Genomic DNA, 19,343 nt, shown 5'->3' with positions numbered 1-19,343 from the left:
TCACAATGAATGGCACCACACATAGAGCAGAGGCATTGCCCTTCGTTGTAGTAACACATGTGCATTCAATGCACTTCGGCATTACCCTTCGTTGTAGTAACACATGTTTAACATGCATTGCCACAATGCAGAAGGATAATTAGGCCCTCACTGTTAGCCTTCATACAGGAAACAATTTTAGATAGACTTTGATTCACAGTGTACGTTATCATAAGTCTCTTCCCATTCCAAAACATCTGCCTCATCCCCCTGCTGCATGGTAGAGGTCCTGATGCTGCTCTGTGGCGGTGCACTATGATACATTTTGAGTGTGCTGTGAATGCAACAGGCAAAAAAATGTATTAGCATCATTATTTCACTGTAGCATGAACGTTGTAGTGTGCTGCAGGCTACTGTGCTTTTACTTTTGGGAGCCATTCTAAATACTGGTCCAAGATGCTAAGGGGCAGATCCACAAAGAGAGTACGCCGGTGTATCTAGTGAATCCTCAAAACAAGATACGACGGCATCTGGGTTAGATCCGACAGGCGTACGTCTTCGTACGCCTTCGAATCTTAGATGCAATTCTTCGGCGTCCGCTGGGTGGCGTTCCCGTCGTAATCCGCGTTGAGTATGCAAATTAGCTATTTCCGACGATCCACGAACGTACGAGCGGCCGTCGCATTATTTTACGTCGTTTCCGTTCGGCTTTTTTCGGCGTATAGTTAAAGCTGCTATTTGGTGGCGTACGTAATGTTAAGTATGGCCGTCGTTCCCGCATCGAATTTGAAAATATTTTTTTTTGTTTGCGTAAGTCGTCCGTGAATGGGGCTGGACGTATTTTACATCCACGTCAAAACAATGACGTCCTTGCGCCGTCATTTAGCGCAATGCACAGCGGGAAATTTAGGGACGGCGCATGCGCAGTTCGTTCGGCCCATGCAATTGTACGAGGATCTGCCCCTAAAAGTGTAGAATTAGAATTCTCTCAAGTGAAATAGTTACATAGTTAGCCTGGTTGAAAAAAGACACAAGTTCATCCAGTTTAACCAGTAAAAGGGGGAAAAAATCAGGGCCATAATGTCCATTGGAAGGATAGTGTCTCATGAGACTGTTACTTTTTACTTACTGTTTTTTTTTATCTTTACACATATGTGTAATGAAGTGATTTGTGTCCTTTTTATAAAAGCGGATTTTGGCGTCTCTGCGGTGAACAACCAGGCGTTACAGCGACGGAGCTCTTTTATTGGAACGCCTTACTGGTGAGTACAATTAATTTGTGCAGTACAGAGTTTCTTTAACTGTATATTGTAATAAGCATAGAATGACTATATGGTTTTAAAATGAAAGGTAATATCTGGATTGTTTAATTCTGCTTTAAACACTGTGATCTTTCTTCGTTTTGTTTTTGGGCAGTACATCAGATTCTGCACCAATATAATTTAATGAACTGACCTACTTTCAGTTGTACTGCTCATTTTGACCTTGGGCATCGTGCATTCAGTCTTCTGACACATTTTTTATGTGTTCCCGCTTTGCAGACATGATCGGATATCGGCGAGTGTCAGCGGACATGTCACTACCCCGCTCCGTAGGAGTGAATGGATGGTTCGATCAGGTCCGCCTGAAAAACTGACAGGCGGACCTGATCGTGAAAGGGGCCTTATGGTGTACATTAATTCTCCAGCCCTCTCCTTAAAGGAGTTGTAAACCTTCCTGTTTTTTCACCTTAATGCATCCACACCTTGCTGTGTCCGGCCCCCCCGAGCCCCTGTTTTACTTACCTGAGCCCCAAATTTCCATGGGCACGATCCTGTGTTGCTCTCTCCACGACTTCACAGGTCTTCATTGGATAGATTGATAGCAGCGCAGCCATTGGCTCCAATGACGCAGCTGCCGGGGGGCGGGGCCGAGTCATACACTCAGCGGCTATGGACACCAAGGGTATGACACAGGGGTGCCCCGCACGGTAACCCCCTCGGGAGAGAGCTTCCCAGAAGGGGTTATCTATTGCGGGGAGGAGCCAAGAGAGCCGCCGTGGGACCCCAGAACAGGAGGATCAGGGCCACTCTGTGCAAAACGAACTGCACAGTGGAGGTAAGTATGACATGTTTGTTATTTTAACAACAAAAAACGAACATTAACCACTTTAATATTGAACAGCAGAGGAAAACTGTTTTGGAGTTTTCAGAAAAGAGCAAGTAAAATGAGTCGTTTTTAAGATTTTTTTTTAAGTTATACTATGCGAATGAGTGCATGTGACAAATTTAAAGTAGGTTTTATCCCTTTTTTGTTGTCCCTGTGTATTTCACCACCTGCAGACTGTATAATGCCCAAGTTTCAGGGGGTTGTTTTTTTTACTAGGACCTAAAATGTCATATTGTACCTTCACTATACAGTCATTCGACCCATATATGTCAAGATAATAATTGTGCCTGTTATTACAATGTTTTATTGTATCACCAGCTAAAACCATTAATAGCTGCATAAAAAAAAGCTCTTTCCTGCTGCCTCTTTTTTCCTCAGCTATTCACATCTCTTTCCCTTTCCTACATTTCTCTTTTCTCTCGAATCTCAAGTTAAGATCACCTATTTCACTAATGACATTTGGTTTTGAGTGTCTATTGACATGTACAGTGACACCTTTCTGCTGCTTTATCTGGATATGTCAATGATCATAATATTTCATTCTTTGTATACCATTCTGTTCATTGCCAACTCATGTTTTTTACAGTTTTAACACAGCTACTTGTATCTGTACACATTGCTGGATTTCTCTCTTGTAAAACCAATAAAAAACATTGAAATTCACCAATTTTTTTTTATTATAATCCACTCTAATTTCTATAATTGGTCTACTGCTTTGAAACGTGCATTGTTCTGTTTATAGCCCGTATATCAGAGCCCTACTTTACATGGCACTATCTCTTTTCACGGTTACAGGATGGCTCCGGAGGTTGTGACCTGTGAGACGTGCAAAGATGTTCCATATGATTATAAGGCTGATGTATGGTCTCTTGGTGTCACTCTCATTGAGCTGGCTGAGACTCAGCCACCAAACCATGAAATGAACCCAACCCGTGTCTTACTGAAGATTCTCAAGTCCCAGCCACCAAGTCTAAAGTATTGTCATTTGTGGTAAGAAAGCTTATAACTGGGTGATGCATTCTGAAATGTATCAGTTATCAAACAAAATTAAAGCGGGGGCTCATCCGAAAAAAAAAATTTAACATTAGATTGAGGCTAATTACTGGAGGCAGAATCGGGTGTTTTTTTTTAAATCAATGCAGTACTTACCGTTTTAGAGATAGATGTTCTCCGCCGCTTCCGGGTATGGTCTTCGGGACTGGGCGTTCCTATTTGATTGACAGCCTTCCGACGGTCGCATACAGAGCGTCACGAGTTGCCAAACGTCGGTGCGGCTCTATACGGCGCCTGCGCACCGACGTTCGGCTACTTTCGGAAACTGGTGATGCGCTGTATGCGCCGGTCGGAAGGCTGTCAATCAAATAGGAACGCCCAGTCCCGCAGACCATACCCGGAAGCGGCAGAGGACATCTATCTCTAAAACGGTAAGTACTGCATTGATTTTAAACAAAACACCCGATTCTGCCTCCAGTAATTAGCCTCAATCGAATGTTAAAAATTGATTTTTTTGGGTGAACCTCCACTTTAATAACCTGACCAATTACTGTGGGAATCCGAACACTCTTCCTTTTACAGAATGATATATGAAAACTCTTATGTTTGCTTATCATAAAGTCAATTCAAGTTTAATGTTTTTATATATTCATTCAGTTATAACCATGCGGGCAGGGCTTAGGCACCCATGTGGGGGACAAGTGGGACTGCACTCACTAATGCCTGAACTGGGGGCTGCGGTCACGTGACAGTCAACATTGAGACAAGTATTAACTAAACCCAGGAGTCTACATTCACTATATCTGGTCTCCTATAGTACACAGAACATGGAAATGCAATTGTTTTAGTAAATATAAATTGCTAAATACCTTTTCTCATCAGCAGTATATAGCAATCTTGCGGCTTCTATCAGTTCCTGGTAAAGCTTGTAGGAGGAGTTTTCATACTGCACTGAGCTGTCCTACCAGGATCCAGGAATTTTGATCCTCTGTCTGGACAGTGCTGATTGACCCTGTGCTGATCACATGCGCTCTCCCAAGAAAAAAAAACCTTTCTAGCAATACACACTAAACTGAGCATGTGCAGCCTGACTCACAAGACTCTGCCTTATCCGGACATGTTTTGGATTTAGTGGACGAAGAGGAGGATCTTCGCATACAGGATAACACAGCCTTTTTACACAATGCAGAGGATTAACCCCCTAGGTTACACAGGGTGTATAACAAGCATGCTTTACTACATATACAGACTGATTTTACTGTTGTGGGTTTAGTAACATTTTAACGCAGGTCTCCTGGACTTAGAAGCGAGCTGCAATGACACTGTTAACTCCTTGTTTTCTGTGTAACTTTATTCTGAAGACACTAAGCAGTTCAGACCCTCTAATTCATGGCTTCACCAATCCAGCAGTTCGGGTCACCTCTCTCCCAGTGACACATCCCATGGTTGCTATGGGATACAGGAAACAGTCTCTCACGCTAACCTTTGAGCTTGCTCTCTTCTTCAGGGGCCCCTCTACAGTACATACACTCTTCCTTAAAGACTGGTTCCCTAGGCACTTTGTGCCATGGATCCGGTCCCAAGGAGTGGGAAACCAACCGCTAGCGGAGGTGCCAAACACTTAGGCTCTGTTCACACCTAGGCGTTGCTATTTTACAGGTGTTTTTCAGAAAAAAAATTCAGGTGTTTTCAGAGAGTTTTTGCAGTTTTTGTACAGGCATTTTCAAGGTTAAAAGGTCACCAATGTGAAAGCAGTAAAACACCTGTAATCTGTCAAAAAATAAGCTCCTCTACTTTTTTGAGCAATGAGTGTTTTGCTTGAGCGACAGAATGTGACACAAATACTGTAGGCCTTAGCAACAACACATTAACTTCAACTCAACAGTACTATGTGTGTTAGCCCCATGTATTGCATCTTCCTCTAGCTCAGTCCCCCTGTTGTGTTGTAAGCCCTGTTCTTTCTTTCAAATAGTTTTTATTGAGCATATGTCAAGTACAATAGTATGCAAACTATGGGCAAAAACCCATATACAATACAGGATACATACACCAATCATATGTATAAACGAAGGGTAATTGCGAACTGAAGAGAACAAGCAGGCAATATACAATAGAAACATTTCAGATTGTATTGTTGCAACAGAATATATTCATAAGAACAAGAGGGGTGGGTATGGGGGGGGAAGAGGAAGGGGCATAGGCTAGGTGGAAGAGGGGGGGGAGGGGTGAGAGCTATGCTAGAGCAATGTCATAGGAGTTTGGCAAAGTGGGAGCATCAAGAACGTTCAGTATATTCAAAAAAGAGAGGGTCAGTGGGACCATTTGTGAGTGTACCAGAGTCGCCATGGGTTCCAGAGGTCTAGTGTTGTGGTGTGTGTGTGTTTACCTCGAGCAAGGATGGTCTCGTAGGAATAGTGGGTTTGGATCAAGTTCACTACTTCAGCTAACGTGGGGGTGTCTACAGATTTCCAGCGCCTAGCAATTAAGAGTCTAGTCGCTAACAGAATGTGTGAAGTCACTAGTTGTAGGGGGGGTGGTATGTCATCGATGGTCAGATTGAGAATAGCTAGTTGTGGGGTCAGTGAAATAGGGAGTCCTAGCACTCCTTGAAGCATCGATTCTACCGCCACCCACAGTTTCGTAAGATGTGGGCAGGACCAGAAAGTGTGCAGGAGAGTGCCTGTGGTGTTACAATTTCTCCAGCAGTTAGGAGAGGTGTGAGGTTGGAATTTGACTAACCTGGAAGGTGTCAGATACCATCTCATTATCAGTTTTTGTGAGAGTTCCCAAAGAGAAGTACAGGAGGTGCATTTGTACGTGGATTTGATCGCTACTAGCCATTGTTGGTCTGAGAATTGGGTGAGTAAATCAGATTCCCAGTCAGTGAGAGGTTTTGATTTTTGGAAACACGTCTTTTCTTGTAGGATGTTATATATTAGAGAGATGCCTTTTACGGGTGGGTTTTCAGCGAAGAAAAATCGCCAAAGGTTTTTCGGCAGGGAACAGTCTAGGGAGGGGTTCGCCAGAACACAGTGTTGTATTCTATAGTAAGTAAAATAGTCTGAGATGGGTGCACGAAAATTCTTTTGAATTTGAGAGAAGGGTGTGCTAGCCACTAGGGGGCGTAAATCATGAACGTGAGCAACATTGTCAGAAAGCCAGGTAGGGATGTTCAAGTCAGGGGTAAGGAGTTTCAGCGTCTCTAAGGGCATGGGTACAGGTTTGGTCGGGAGGGTTTTCCATGTGGAGGATTTTAGTGCTTTCCAGATCTTAACAGAGGCTTGAATGGTAGGGGAGTAGAGACATAGCTGTGGGGCCCCAATGGTCGTGCTATACAACCATTGGGATAGGTTCGATCCCGGGATCATGGCGGCTTCTATAGCACACCAGAGTGGGTTAGGAGTTGTCGACATCCATTCTCGAGTCTGTGAGAGGATGGTGGCCATATAGTAGTCCGTTACGTCAACATAACCCATACCCCCAGCGGATCTATGTTTGATCGTCTTAGCCCTGCTACACCTAGGTTTTTTTCCCTGCCAAACGTAATGTCCCAGGATAGATTGTAAAGATTTGAGATAAGAGTTCGGGAGGGGTATAGGAAGGGTCCGAAAAATGTAAAGTATTCTGGGTGGTATCATCATTTTGAAAGCTGCAAGCCTGCCTGTCCAGGAAAATTCGTGTTTGGAAATTTTTGATGTTTCTCTGATAAGCATGTGTTTGACCTCAGTGTAATTGTTGGAGAATAGATTTTTTTGTGGATTTGGTTAGGGTGATACCCAAATATTTTATTCCGGAGTCCGCCCATGGGTACGGGAATTTGTGTCTAAGTAGATTACTGGTAATGGCGTCAAGGCCCAGGTCTAAAATGTAGGATTTCTGTTCATTTACTTTATAATAGGACACGTTACCGAATCTTTGCAATAACTTTTGCACCGAGGTCAGGGACAGGGTGGGATCTGTCAGCATGATTATCACGTCGTCCGCAAATAGGCTAATTTTATGTTCTAATGTGGCAATTTTAAATCCAGTTATCTTGTGGTGGGATCTAACCTGTTCAGCTAGGGGTTCCATTACGAGGTCAAAGATTAGTGGGGATAGAGGGCATCCTTGGCGAGTGCCATTGGTGATCGAGAAAGGTTTGGAAAGGATTTCTGAAGTGTATACCTGGGCGGAAGGAGAAGAGTACAGTGCCATAATGGCGGATAGAATGGGTCCTTGGAATCCGAATTTTATGAGAGTGGCGTGCATGTATCCCCAGTGAACCCGGTCGAACGCCTTCTCTGCGTCCAGGGATAGGAGCAGAGAAGGCGTTCGGGTTGACTCGGCAGTGTGAATAATGTCAATAAGTCTACGGGTTGCGTCAAAGGTTTGTCTGCCTCTGATGAAACCAGATTGGTCTTTGTGAATGAGTAGGGGCATCACATTTATTAAACGGTTGGCAATGAGTTTGGCGTGTATTTTAGCATCAAGGTTTAAGAGAGATATGGGCCTAAAATTCTGGGTGTACGTGGGTTCCTTACCCGGCTTCGGTAGGGTGACAATCAAGGCAGAGAGCATTTCTGGGGGGAGAGAGGAGGATGAGGCAGCATCATTACAGACATTAGTCAGGAATGGGGACAGGATAGTTCCAAATTTTTTATAGTACTCGCCAGTAAGGCCATCAGGGCCTGGGGATTTATTAGAGGGTAGTGACGAGATCGTGCGCAGTATTTCCAGGTGGGTGAACGGGGCATTAAGAGTCTCCAGTTGATCCCCAGACAGTGACGGGAGATTGATTTCGTGGAGGAATGTTGCTATGTCTTGAGGGGTCGGTTGGAGAACAGATTGGTCATCTTTTAAGTTGTATAGCTTGTTATAGTAGCATCTAAAGGCTTCAGCCATGGCCGAGGGGTCAGTCAATTTTTGGTTTGAAGTGGGGTGATATATGTGAGGTATCTTAGTTTTGGCGATATAGCCTTTAATTCTATTGGCCATGGCTTTGCCCGCTTTGTTGCCTGTAGAGTAGTGTTGGGCTTTAAAACGTGTGTGGGCCCTCTCAAAGGAGTCCAATAGGTGGGCCCTGAGTTCCTGCCTGAGGCAGTCCAATTTTTGTTTGGACGCAGGGTTGGGATTAGATTGGTTTTGGGATTCTAGAAGTTTTATGTCGGAGGTAAGGGATTCTAGGCGCTGAGTTTTCATCCTTCTCTCTCTAGCATTTAGTTGTATAAAAATCCCTCGGATGAACGCCTTATGGGCGTTCCACAGTACAGAATTGTCAGCTACAGAACCTGCATTTAGGGAGAAAAATTCAGTTAAACGGTCCTTGATAAAATCAGAATGGGAAGGAGAGTGGATGAGTGAGGCGTTGGCTCTCCAAATCTTTGTCCGTGAAGGGGAAGGGGAGTCAGTGAGGGACAGGGTAACAGGTGCGTGGTCGGACCACGTAATATCAGCTATATCGGATGCAGAGACTTTGGGGAGGGACCATTTGTCCACCAGGAAGTAGTCTATCCTCGTATAGGAGTTGTGGCGGGGGGAGAAATAGGAATAATCCCTCTCTGTGGAGTGGAGACATCTCCAGGCATCATAGAGATCATGTGACCTGATGAAGGCACCCATAGGTGAAGCAGTTCTGGTTGTACGAGAGGAGGCGTCTAGGGAGTTGTCAGGGACTATGTTGAAGTCCCCACAGATTATGAGGTGGCCTTGCTTGAAGCGGTTGATTTTTTTCATGAGCTTGGATAAGAAGTTGATCTGCCTAGTATTAGGGGCATAGACCGTCACGATAGTGTATCGAATGTTATTCATGGAGCAGTTTAAGGCCAAGTATCTGCCCTTGTCGTCTACCAAGCTATCGTGGAGAGTAAATGACACTGTGTTTTTAATGGCAATCAGGACTCCATTTTTTTTTTCCGGTCCAGAGGCTTTAAAGATGTTAGGGAAGAATTTATTGGTGCACGTCGGCTCTGCGGAGGATTTAAAGTGGGTTTCTTGTGCACAGAGGACATCGCAGAGGGACGTTTGAGCTGTCTTCCACATTGATGACCTTTTGACAGGGTGGTTCAGACCCTTGACGTTTAAGGACAGGAACTTCGGCATCTTGGGTAAATTAGCGTGTTATGCGTAGATAGAAGAGTACTCACAGTTCGCCAGTGGTCCACCAATCTGCGCAGAGTAGTATGTTCCAGGAGGGTAAGTGGTGGATCCAAAAGGAGGCGCTCTCAGGGTGCCGGTGGATTCCGGATGGTGGGTGGGAAGGAATAGGGGGAGACAAATGAGGAGAGAGAGGGAGAGAAAAAAAAGGAAAAAATGGGAAAAGTAAAGTCAACAGTGGCTTATGTGATAACAGCAACTTGGAGGGGTGTGAGAAGACACCCAAATCAGTAGTATATCTGAAAACTACTGAGTATTGTAGGGGGTAAGAGTTCGTGGGCTGATCACATCGAGCAGGCACCAACCGGAGAGCATGGTAGAAATGCTGGTGGGAATTATACTAACCACATGGTTACTTGTTGACACTGGGGTGAGGACCCGAAAAGCTGGCGTGTGGGACGTCGGGGGTTGACACTTGCATCAGGGTCACATCGTCGGGGATTAGATTCCATTTCCGGAGGAGTCGAATACCTTCTTCCACCGTATGGACGCTGTGCTTTGTGCCGTTCCTGGTAATCAGAAGCTTAGTCGGGAATCCCCACTGGTATGGGATTGTATGATTATTTAAAGGCTTCGTGATGGTCTGAAGTTGCCTTCTCTGCTGGCGGGTGTACTGGGAGATGTCAGCAAAAAGTTGTAGTTTTGCGTACGGTGCAGGCAGTTGGCCTAGTCTTCTGGATTTGGACATGAGCATGTCTTTTGCATGATAAAAGTGAATTCTCATGAGGGTGTCGCGGGGTACTTCTGGCGGTAGGTGAGCGGGCTTTGGCAGGCGATGGATACGATCTATGACAGTCTCCATGGCTGGGAGATCAGGTAGGAGAGAAGCGATCATTTTCCGAGCGTATGTATGAAGATCGGCGGGCACGATCGATTCAGGTATGCCACGGATTTTAACGTTGTTGCGTCTGGATCGGTCCTCGAGGTCCGCCAGCTTGGCCCGCACCCACTGTTGTTCATCTCTAGTGTGTTCATGCGCATCCACTAGGTCGTTAACCGTGACTGTCATGGCACCCATTTGCTGTTCAATATGACCCACTCTCTGGCCTGTATGCATCAGCTCATTTTTAAATGCTGAGAACATTGAGGAAATGTCATTGTGCAGGGAGCTGTGCAAAGACATCAGCATGTCTTTTAATATGGTGTCCATGACTGGCTGGTTGGTGGTGGGGAGGGCCGCAATGGGGGATGGTGTTGGTGGTAGTGTTGGGAGGTTATCTAACGTAGGCCTTACCTCAGTAGCCTGAGCGGCATGCTCCAGCCTCATCCGCGTTTTCGCCGGGCTGTTGGAGGCAGATGTCGATCCGTGAGGTAAGGCAGGGAGCGAGTGAGGGTGGATGGACGAGTCTCCATCGTCCGGTAGGTCAGTCAGGGTTCTCTCACCGCGCGGTGAGCGGTCGCGGGCGCCATCTTGGCCTCGAGTGCTGTGAGGCAGAGAGAAGAAGTCCGTGAGCTTCCGCGGTTGCCGGTCCTCCTTACGTTTGCGGGACGATCCGGTCGTGTTCCCCAGTGTCTGGGGGTCAAAGCGATGCATGTCGGTGCTGTGGGTTAGCGCTGTGGAGGTAGCTTTTCTCCGGTCGGTGCAGGAGCTGAGAAGTCAGGCGTCCATTCAGCTCGGCGGTTGGCCACGCCCCTAAGCCCTGTTCTTTGATACACTGTGCATGCACCCCTTTCAGAGACTTCAGATCAGGCAATTAACAGTTGACGATAACTATACTGAAGAAAGGCAAACATACAGGAACAGTTCTTGTAAAGCAGCTTCTCACACACATTCATGTACAGAGGTGTTCATAGCCCATAAGGTAATCATACATGAATACCAGCAGAGAGCCCATTGTCTTTTAAAGGCAAGTGTGTGCCCATAAGGAAAATAATCTACAAAAGGCAGCAAGTACCCTTAAAGACAGCTGGCAGGTAAGAGTCCACAGAGTCCTTAGGCTCCAAGCCCCTCAGGGAACCCCAACTGCACCCCCTTCCCCACCAGAGAGGGGCAACGACTGACAGAGTAACAGCCAACATTTTTCCAGTGTTTCCCTCTGGAAAATCTAGCCAATCACTTCTTCAGATCAACCACACATCACATCTACATTGTAACAATTTGCACCAGACTGTCTCAGTAAACGTGCAGACATGAGCAAAGACAGGAAAAACAGCACAGCTTGAGACAGATAGCTACAGAACATGAGTCAACACAACAGAAAAACCTTAACCCCTTGTAGGCACCTACCTACAACGTTTTAGTAGCTAACATGGAGAGCACAGCCCAGCCCAAAAGACCCATATGCCGGTGCATACTGAGAGGAGCCCTTTTCAAGACCTCAAAGCAACACAACAGTCAAAAGCACAGAAGGTCCTACAGATTTGGCCTCATTTCCATTGAGATACGTACTGATTTGATCAGTAAAGGTAACCCAACCTGATGTCTAGAAAAAAACTGTTGTAGGAGAATATAGTGGTTGCCGGCTGTGATGCTCATTCAGTGCTTTCAGTAGTTTTGGATTCACTGGCCAGGAACAAGCATGTAGAAAGATTCTGCAGGCCTGTTTTACCTCAGTGACCCATAAATCATTAAAGCCAGGGAACTAGTATTCTTAGAAGAATGTCATCCTCCAAATTTTTCACAGTACAGATTTGCTTTGGATGAATGTGGGAAAGCCAACAGATTGCTTCATCAGATCAGCTATGTCAGCTATATGGCCCTCAGACCAATAGGTTGAAGGTTTAGTGTCTTTAACTTCATATGATCATTTATTGTGGTTTGTTTACTAAGAGTATGTTTTAACTTTAATTAGGTCACCAGATTTTATGCGTTTTCTCCACAAATGTTTACAGAGGAACCCTCAGGATCGATCCTCAGCTACTGACCTTCTTGAGGTTAGTTATAATAAAGAATACCTAATGATTCTGGTTAGAAATTTACAAAAAACAGCAGTAAACAAAAAAAATACATGTTTTTTTTCAAGCATCCATTTGTGTCTAGTGTCACCGATAACAGCCCTCTGAGAGAATTAGTGGCTGAGCTTCTTGCAGACATCATGGAGGAGGAAGAAGTTGGGAGTCAGAAGGATGGCAGTTCTGAGGTAAGAAAATGTAAAATGTATTGTCCCCTTGAATGTATGATTTATTTTTCAAAATATCATAGGAGTAACACAACTTGGAAAGTATTGTCAGTGCATAAAATGAATGCTAACAGAATGCCCCAGAAATAAGTATAAATACTGTTTCTGTTGTCTAGCACTCATTAACACCTTGCAATATTTCCTGCAGATTGATCTTCCACTTGAAAGCAACAGTGAAGATGACAATTTGAGAGATCCTAAATCTCCAGTAGAGAAGTCTTCCATTAAAGCAGAGACTAAATGCACAACAAATGGCTTGCATATGTCTAGTCAAATTCAAGAGGACCCCGTGAAAGACCTTAACCGGAAGCCACCAATTCCAGTACAGAGAGGGACAAGTTTCTTGAAACAGATGCGCAGACTTTCTGCTCCCTCACTTTCCAAAGAAGTCAGGGCATCCGTAAAGTGGAAAGTTGATAGTGAGCACAGTCACATACGTGAGAGAGAGCTGGATAAATGGAAAAACAACCACCCTTTCCAGAATGTTGCAATTACCCCACCCAGCTCTGAAATTACAGAATATTCCTCTTCTTCAACTCTTGGTGCAAAGGTGGAGAACACCCAAGATGTAGAGGAAATCAGCAGAAATTATATGAATGTAGAAGAGGTTTCTAAAGGGATTTCTGAAAAATATCTACACGACACACAGAATTTACTCCCAGAAAATGTTCAAGACAACAGTGTTATTATAGACCATTCAGATTCCCTCAATACCAAGGAAAAAGCCATACAAAAATGTGATCCTGTTTCACCTGTCTGTCCAATGCCAGGATGGAGAAGTAGTGAAGACCTCTGTATTTCTTCTAGGAAGATAGGTAGAACATTGTCAATGCCAGGCCATTTAAAAAAATGTTCTTGGATAAAACTTAAATCAAACGACTCAGGTTCTGCGAGTAAAGTAGATGGTGCAGAAAGAGAAATTGCTAAGCATACTGACCAGCAGAAACCTCATGAGGATTTAAGGAATGACAAAGATGAGGTGGTGATTGAATGTTCTTCATCTGTTTCTGCAAAACACTCTGATGTACAGCAATGGGACTATTCAATTTCAAGGGAGAAGAGAGCATCAGTAAAATGGGAAAGTGAAAGAGGTCAGGGTGCAACAAATACCAAAGTAAATCACGTACTTTTGCACAATCCACACAATATTTCTGGCCTAGGAGAAACCCAAGAATGCAGCCAAGAAATCGCTCCTAATACTTCTGAAAGGCAATGTATAGACACTATACTGTGCCAGCCACAGATATCCACATATATATCAGCTACGGAACATGGAGATTCTGCAGAGGCCATTGTAACCAATATTGCAAATACAAAGGACCGTAATAAAGTAGTAAACTACAATTATACAGACACGAGTGGCCAAACAGATTCAGTGTCACCTGACCATATTAGACAGATCAGCAGAGACAAGGCAAATTTGCATAATTCCTCTGGGAAAGTCCTGCGTAGATGGACATTACCCCTTTCAGAAAGTGAAAAAATTATTTTGCCACAGGACACATCTCAGGAAACAAAGCCAGAATTTAAATTCATGGTGGGTATTATTGGTCTGGACAACAGAAAGTGTTCCTCAACCAGAGGACATAGAGTAAGATTTGAGGAAAATGTTATCATGGAGTCTGTGGGAGAGAAAACAGTCAGCACTCATGAGCAAGGTGTTGTTAAACGATGTAATAATAAAACCACACCAAAGAAAAAAATAAACTTTGCTCGATGTTCATGGACTGTCCTACCCAGTGAGCTCAACAATGGGGCTATTGAGGAAAACGAACGACCTGCATATGTTGGAGATGGAACACTGGACTCAAGTCTGCAGAATGCACAGGAGGTAGGGGATCTCTGTAATCTTATGTAATTCTACACTGGAAGAATTTTGTTAGGATTTTTTTTTATTTTAAGAACCTTTGTTAAATTTTCTAAACGTTACTGATATTAAATAAACGTTCATTTTTTACCACAATGACAAGAACTTTAGCAGGAGATATGTTAAAAGAGAAAATATACACTTTCCAAAGTACATGCTCTCTTTAAAAAGTAAAGCTGAGTGAATTCTAGTAAAAAAATGTAATCTGTGTTAACTTTTAATACCCAATGATGTGTAATGAAAAAAAAGAAAACAGGATTTTTGGTAGCACATGATTGGGTATTCAAAGTAAAGATGGGTTTACATCTACCCTTTTTTTAAAGGAGAAGTATGTGATTTTGCTTTTATCAAGAATCATACTTACCTAGGTGGATGCAGCATCAATCTGATTTGGATGATCTGGCCTTAGACTGAGAACTGAGTGATCAAACACCAGCTCTCTGCTCTGCCACCCTGACACACACACACACCCACACATGTGGGCTCACTGGAGAGCTGGGCTGTGGAGGGGGCAGGAGCGACTGGCTCAGCCTCTCAGTAGCTTGCAGAGAGGCTGAGCCAGGTGCAGGCACAGGCATGTGGGCGGATCCCGACCATCTTGCCCAAGCCTGGACTGCCTCAGTGACATCAGCCCACTGTCTGCTGAAAATGGGTCACAGGAGTACAGAACAAACTACACTTCTGAGCTTTGGCTGTACTTCTCCTTTAAATCAACTCCAGTGTTTTTTAAATGTACAGTAATCTTTTAATACTTCTATAATCTGCCATAATCAGTTTTTTTAATTTCCACGCTCTTTTAATTTAGTTATTTTAGTTGTCTTTGGGGGAACACCAGGTCATAGCAGCCCAAACATATCTTATGAAATTACAATGAACTAAAGAGATTGTTTATAGCAAAGTAATCTGATTTTATTTTTCTGCTCAGGGGGTAGAAATGCATTTAGATCAAAATATTACCGAACATGCTGGAAGAACTGTAAGGATTACACGGAGGTTCGTGGTGGATGGAAAGGAAATTAAAGTGTCATCTTGTAAACGGAAAGCTGATTCAAACAACGTAGATATAAAAGAGCGTTCAGTTAGGTGAGGATGTAATTTTAAGTCTTTTCTTTATCTGTTTAGGTTGTGCTGATATACGTGTATCTCCCCTATGCTGATCATAGAAAAACTTTATAAATTAACCAAAAAAGACTTAAGCTAGACAAACACACATTTTTATTTTTTTTGCTTGCAAGTTGGTGGAAAAAATCTTAGATTCCTCCATCCATGCTCAACAGTGCAGATAGCATACAATGTCTGCAGCAGGAGATTTGTTTAACATCTTGCTCCACCCGAACTGGGGTTGTTTGGTTAACAATTTTCTGCCTGGCTCCTTTGATTTTTTTTTAAAGAATGTTGGGCAAGTAAAGCCTTGTACAAACTACTAGTTTTTATCGTTCAACCCAAATATTTGGCTGCCATATGCACGGCGTGTGTCCTTGGCCTATGATGCCAACAGGACCATGGAGCAAATTTTTTTCACCAGGAACTGGCTGATATTCACCCAGTGTATGGCCAACTTAAGTTGGCCACCTAAACTTTCTGTTTTAGGATGGCCAGAACTGGTCTGATCGTTACAACTAATGCAACAGATTCAAGAATGGCTTCAGATACTCTAGCGAGGATCGGGCCATGTGGATCATATATTCTTAAAGTGGTTTTAACCTTAAAATAAAAATATTATCCTTTTCCTTTAAACCTCTATGTGGCCCTTAGGACACTAGTCCTCCCACAGACACCAATAATGGGCCATAATTCTTCCCCATGACACCAATGATGGGGCATCGTTCCTCCCATTGATACCAATGATGTGGCACCGTTTCCTCCCACTGGTGCCATCGATGTGGCATTATTTACTTTCACAGGCCATAGTCTGGCCCCCCTAAAGCCTGAAGGAAAGAAATCTGGCCCTTTATTTAGAAAGTTTGGAGACCTATGCTTTAAAGCATAAATAACAGCACAGCGCTTGTGCTGTGTATTTTGTCCCTTTCTATCATCTAAATACATGGCTGATCCTGCCTGGTGCTGCCCCCCCCCTCTGTAAACTGACCACGTTTATCATGGCTGCTGAGCCCTGATACCATGGTCAGTTTACATGTCTCTATCAGCCTGCAGTCTCTTCTCTCCCGCTCTCTCCCTGCCTTTCAGCTCCTGTATATGTGATCTCCTCCCTGCCCCTCCCCTCCTGCTGCTATAAGATTTAAAATAACTGTATGTACTCAGTAAAATCCCCTCCGTTATATCCTGCTATATCGCTCAGTGTCTTTGTTTTATAAATATTAAGCAGCGTTATACCTTATTAAAGAGTGGCGCTGTGCGGTCACGTGACCGCCTGCCACTCTCCTCCAGGATGATGTCAGAGGGAACCTCAGCCCCTCCTTCTGTAGTCCTCAGACCGGGGAAGGGCAGCTCAGGATGCCAGCTGAGTGCACAGCGGCGCTGTAAAATAAAGTATAATTTTATTAAAACAAAGCCACTGAGCGATATAGCAGGATATAACAGAGGGGATTCTACCAAGTACAGATAGTGACTTTACAATCACTTTAACAACGTGTACAGCTGACTGTAGTCAGTACTCTGAAGCGTAAAAAAAAATATTTGTCACAGTAATTGGCCAATGCAGTAGAAATGCTTTATTAAGTTTTTAGCCTACTTTCCCTTCCCTTCAGTGTGAATGGAGGAAACCCAAACAGTGGGAAACAACTAACACCCAGTAATAACTACATAGAAATGTGGCAAGCAAAGCAGCACTCAGTGCCATCCTAACCCACTTTGATTCCCTCTAAATTATCAACCTGTATCATGGCGTAGTTCAAGTTGGAATGCAGTAGGGTCTGAAAATAACTTAATGAATGTAAGCCCAGGCAATTCACAAATTGTCTCCCAGCTTTGGAATTTGCAATGTCATTGGGTGCCTGTACATCGGATAGAAGAAAGACAATGCATTCTGGGAACCTCTCCTGTGCGTTAGCATTGCTTTCATTTGCCACAAAGAACTGTGGGAGGTGCTAGAAAATGGGTGGAAAGTATTATTACAATAAGACTAAAGTTACATTTAAAATTTGTCTGAGATAAATTATTGTTCAATATTACATGGACACTGCACAAATACGTCTTTGCTGTATGAGTTGCAATTTCATGTTTCCAGGAAATTAGCGTGGCTATTGGCAGATGTGTCACCGAGAACTAGGAATGAGACATTTGCTTGTCTTCAAATGACTCAACTCTGTGACCCACAATGATCACCTTTGATTGCAATGATCGGTTGGACCAATTAATGCATGTGGCAAAGATACAGGGAAAGCTTTAGTAATTCCTCTCCATGTAGAAATAAAATGACTGGCTTTCAGGTAACATGTATTAAATATATGTATATGTAACAATCACTTCCGATGTGTGAAAAATGCATTTTTCATTCATTGATCCAAGTGATGCTTAAGTTAGTGGCTTTCAGGGTCGGATTTTCCACTAGACACATTAGAGATGTGCCTACAGATGTGTACGCAAGTCCGACGGACTTGCGTACACACGATCGGATAATCCGACCTAACAGATTTATTGCCAGACAGTTGGTGAACATGAACAGCCAACATTTGTTGCTGTTAATTCAGCCAACAATTGTGTGATGGAGCATACACAGGGTCGTATTATCCGACACAACACGTCAATAAGACAATTATGGCCATAAAATTGGATCGTGTGTACGGGCCTTATGACTAACCTTACATCTAATGGGCAGCCTGGCAGTCTCTATTGGGAAAATTTACTAAAACTGGAACAAACAAAAAATTGAGCAGCTGTGCATAGTAACCAATTAGCATCTAGCCTTACCTTGTTCAGGTTAGCTTTAAAAGCTAGAAGCTGGTTGGTTGCCATGCACAACTGCTCCAGATTCAGGTTGCAGCTGTTTTAAAATCTACTCTATGGTTCAAGACAAAATGTATTTTCGCGTGAACATCATCCAGGAAGTTTATCTGATAATCTATCTGTGGACAGTTACTACATCTTCCCATGTACAGGATTTAGTCATCATGAGGTTGTTTTGTGCAAATTAACTTTTTAGACTTAACAACATTTTTAGCATACCATCATTTCATAGCTACTTTTTGGGGCAGATCCACAGAACAATTACGCCGGCGTATCTCTTGATACGCCATGTAATTTCAAATTTTGCGCGTCATATCTTTGTTTTGTATCTTCAAAACAAGATACGACGGCATCTCGGCTAGATCCGGCAGGCGTACGTCTTAGGCCGGGTACTCACGACCAAACATGTACGATGAAAGCGGTCCGTCGGACCGTTTTCACCATACATGCCTGCCAGAGGGCTTCTGTACGATGGTTGTACTAACCATCGTACAGAAGTCCGCGCGTAAACATTCCGCGGGGCGTGTCCGCGTCGTCGCCGCGATGATGACGCGGCGATGACGCGGCGACGTGGGCGGGCCTGCCATTTAAAGGCTTCCACGCATGCGTCAAAGTCATTCGACGCATGCGAGGGACGGCGGGTGCTCGGACATGTACGGTAGGTCTGTACTGACGACCGTACATGTCCGAGCGGGCAGGATTCCAGCGGACGGTTTTAAAACACGTCCACTAATATTTGTCTGCTGGGAAAAGGCCCGGCAGGCAAATGTTTGCTGGAATTCGGCCCGTTCGCGCCTACACACGACCAAACATGTATGCTTAAACTGGCCTGTGGACCAGTTTCAGCATACATGTTTAGTCGTGTGTACGGGGCCTTAGTACGCCGTCGGATCTAAGCTGCAATTCTTCGGCGGGCGCTAGGTGGCGTTTCCGTCGAATTTCGCGTCGAGTATGCAAATTAGCTAGTTACGGCGATTCACGAACGTATGTCAGGCCGGCGCATTTTTTTACGTCGTTTGCGTTCGGCTTTTTCCGGCGTATAGTTAAAGCTACTGTTATGAGGCGTACTCAATGTTAAGTATGGCCGTCCTTCCCGCGTAGAAATTTGAAATTTTTACGTTGTTTGCGTAAGTCGTTCGCGAATAGGGATTTGCGTAGAACGACGTCACCGTCAGAAGCATTGGCTTGTTCCGGGTTAA

The 19,343-nt window shown here is 44.0% G+C and overlaps 1 protein-coding gene across 1 annotated transcript in view; it reads left to right on the top strand.

The window, feature by feature from the left end:
• Positions 1-19,343, top strand: part of LOC120933008 (serine/threonine-protein kinase 10-like) — a 112,327-nt gene that overhangs the window by 45,816 nt on the left and 47,168 nt on the right. The window contains exons 5-10 of the mRNA XM_040345935.1: positions 1,169-1,241; positions 2,923-3,117; positions 12,045-12,126; positions 12,216-12,332; positions 12,520-14,202; positions 15,164-15,321. Coding sequence (XP_040201869.1) covers positions 1,169-1,241; positions 2,923-3,117; positions 12,045-12,126; positions 12,216-12,332; positions 12,520-14,202; positions 15,164-15,321 — 2,308 coding nt within the window. The remainder of the gene's footprint in view (positions 1-1,168; positions 1,242-2,922; positions 3,118-12,044; positions 12,127-12,215; positions 12,333-12,519; positions 14,203-15,163; positions 15,322-19,343) is intronic.

The sequence above is a fragment of the Rana temporaria genome, chromosome 3 (assembly GCF_905171775.1).
Source record: "Rana temporaria chromosome 3, aRanTem1.1, whole genome shotgun sequence".
Taxonomy (NCBI): Eukaryota; Metazoa; Chordata; class Amphibia; order Anura; family Ranidae; genus Rana; species Rana temporaria.
This window is presented reverse-complemented; position numbering and strand designations above follow the sequence as displayed.